At 34.0% G+C, this 3,118-nt stretch overlaps 1 protein-coding gene across 1 annotated transcript in view; it reads right to left on the reverse strand.

The window, feature by feature from the left end:
- Positions 1–2,738, reverse strand: part of LOC107609305 (nucleolar complex protein 4 homolog) — a 5,075-nt gene extending 2,337 nt beyond the window's left edge. The window contains exons 1-9 of the mRNA XM_016311209.2: positions 2,194–2,738; positions 1,911–1,984; positions 1,700–1,761; positions 1,512–1,563; positions 1,138–1,238; positions 861–937; positions 539–640; positions 335–393; positions 81–255 (exon numbers count right to left, since the gene is read on the reverse strand). Coding sequence (XP_016166695.1) covers positions 81–255; positions 335–393; positions 539–640; positions 861–937; positions 1,138–1,238; positions 1,512–1,563; positions 1,700–1,761; positions 1,911–1,984; positions 2,194–2,664 — 1,173 coding nt within the window. The 5' untranslated portion in view covers positions 2,665–2,738. The remainder of the gene's footprint in view (positions 1–80; positions 256–334; positions 394–538; positions 641–860; positions 938–1,137; positions 1,239–1,511; positions 1,564–1,699; positions 1,762–1,910; positions 1,985–2,193) is intronic.

The following is a 3,118-nucleotide window of genomic DNA, read 5'->3' on the forward strand; positions in this document are numbered from 1 at the left end:
TCCTCCTCTCCTTTTCGCTCTCTTCTTCTCCCGATCCCATTTTTTCTTGTGAATGATAAAAGTATTTAGCTAAGTTTCACCTGGAAAAATCTTGCTCGATGTTTCGCCATGAAGATAGATGGAACTAAGAGAACATAGAGTTTTTCGTAAAAATTTGGGTATTCCAATCCATACTGGGTCATGAGTATAAACAGGCTGCTAAGAGCCATCACACTGACAACGCCACCAATGTCATATGATCTTGTTAAGAAATCACTGCATACAACAAATAGAGTCAGATTTGATATGTAGTCATCAGAATAAAAAGTCAATTTTATATAGCATTGACATTTACCACAACATGACAGGATTTGAAAGATGTGGAATAACGACTTGGTGGAGATTAACAAGAACCTGCCAATGAAAAGACATGGCTCATTAAGTTAAAAAAGAGTATGGACTTCTTGTATAAATAAATTAATATATGGTGCAATGAAAACAAGAAAGTGAATTTTATTGATCTCATTCTTTTGTCAAAAGCCATAACCATGCATATTACCTCCTTGTACACATCAAGTGGAAGTGGCAATCTGAGAAATGAAAGCCATGCTTGGGTAAATTTTAACTTCATTTTCTTAGCAATTTTGGCTGCAAAGAGTACCTACATTCAATACAAAGTAGACAATCATAATATTCTAAATAAACTTCACAAAGGAATAAATTCATTGATATGGCAAGAAGATATGTGATACTCAATAACTAAAAAAGTAAAAACAGGGAAAGTAGTTCTAAACTAAGCAAAGAAAATATATTTGATCCTCAACAACAAAAACAGGGGAAGTACTTTTAAACTAAGCAATGAAAATGGAAAAATAGCTTACACTATTGTCATGCTTTTCAGGCTTCACCTGCTTATCATCTGCATTCACATCTCCACAAGGCTGCTTATGTTCATTTTCTACAGACAAAAATTATATTTATGAATTTCAATTATTATATAAATTTAATAGCATTTTACATAAACTCCTAAAGCAAAAACAAAAATGAAGAAAGGACTGCACAGTATTCTGTGTATCAAATGCAGTCCTAAAATGATCACAAAGTCATGATTGATAATATAACCATGGGGTGAAAAAAAAAAGGCTATAAGTAGACAACCTGATCTGCTCCACATTTCAAGATCAGATGTATTATCTGAGTTTTCAAAAGGAGGAACACGTGATATGGTGTAATAGATATTGTGGATGACACGCTCCGTACTGCAATACAATACATTCAAATTATCAAAAGAACTAACTTGCACTAAACAAATAGCAAATAGAATTTGGTAGACATGGTCACAGATAGCAAATACTTAGGGGAGGAAGAAAGATAACCACCAAGTAAAGGCACAATTTATGACCAAAGGACATCATATCATAATTTAAACTAATTAAGTAAAAATCCAGTATGATAGTGTTCCTTAATAAAGCATGGAAATGAAATGAACAGAAACTGTTTTTAACAGTGGCAGTTATATAGGTCTTACTGACCTTGAACTCAACTGACTTGCATCCGCAACATCTGCATTTTCACTTTTATCCTCTAAACAAGGATGAGAGAATTGAGTTATCAAATGGAGAGCACACAAATAGATCAAAATTATTGTTTTTAAAAGAAGAAAAATTAACATGCAAATCTCTTGTTATGCAATTTTGCAAATGAATGGGAAGAAAAGCACCTGATTGATCTTTTCCCTCCAAAGTTGTTGCCAGCTTTTTCAGGCTAATGAGTGTAAAATAACTGCACCAAGTAAAATGACAACTTCAGCAGAATAGCCAAATCTCACAATTCACATGGGCCATGCACTCATCCCCAGAAAGAACTGTTCCAGTGACTCAAGAACAATGTAAAACAAGTGAATAGCTTTGAATCACAACAATAACTCATACCGCACATCAATATACTTGAAATACTTCGCTGTTAGTAAATCCACCAAAAATTCAACCGAACTCTCAGAATAGACCTGATAGAATTAATCAAAAGATATATAAATAAAACTTCAAATTGGTTATGAAAGTACAAGCATAAATCAAAGTACTACATAATGCAACTATCAATTATGGACTAATTCGGCTCAAATAAAAAAATCAAAAGGACTAATTCATAAAACTACAATGTTATATCGATCTCAATGCTTACAAATCAAATTTGAGCTTTTGCTCATTAACTTACAATGCTATGGAGGAACCTATGGTATATAGCAGAATGGAACCTGCCGCCATTAGCAACCTTAACGAACTCCATTAGCGTGTCAAGCACGACCTCCTTGACAGCCTCCTGCTCCTCCTGCTGTTGCCGCGGCGAAACAAGAACCTCCAGGAGAGATTTGACGAGCTCATCGAACTTTGACCTTAGCCAGGCATTGTAGATGAAGTGTGAGTGGTGCTCCGATCCTTTTGCATCGGCGGCGCGTGAGGAGAAGGAAGGGAGAGTGGGGAGGAGAGGGAGGAAGAAGGAGTGGAGAGAGAGAAGGGATTCAAGGAGATGGTGGGGTGGGGAAGAAGGGGTAACAAAATTGAGGAGAAGAGGAAGGTTGTTGATGTTTGAAGCTGAAGAGAGGAGATCATTGCCTAGGGTTTTTATCTCTGCGACGCCGTATCGACCCTTCTTGTTCTTGTTCTTCTTCGTTTTGTTTGGTGCCATGGTTGCTCACGATGGGAGCTCTCGCCTCTCGCGGCAGTTAAAGGTTTGTTAAGGGTTTTACGGTGAATTATTCAATGGTCCTTGCATCTTTTTTCACCCTATTGCCTCTCACTATTTTTTTTTTTTTTTTAATTTTTTTTCAGTCATGTAAATGATATAAAAAATATTTAAAATAAAATGACCTAATTAAAAAGATAATTTTTTTAATCTTTAAACAGATTTACAAAAAATTATATTGATATTTATAAATTATGAAATATATGGCATGTTTTAAAATTTTGTCAAATTAAAATTATATTTTAAAGATAATTATGAGATACTTGACATGTTCTGAATTTTGTCAAAAATATTTTTACAATAAGAAATTATAATGTCAAAATAACTATTGTATAAAAGTTCATGTTGAACCTTTGTTATTTCTTTGTTTATTATTTTTATTGAATAATAATATTGT

This window comes from Arachis ipaensis, chromosome B07, assembly GCF_000816755.2.
Source record: "Arachis ipaensis cultivar K30076 chromosome B07, Araip1.1, whole genome shotgun sequence".
NCBI classification, from domain to species: Eukaryota; Viridiplantae; Streptophyta; class Magnoliopsida; order Fabales; family Fabaceae; genus Arachis; species Arachis ipaensis.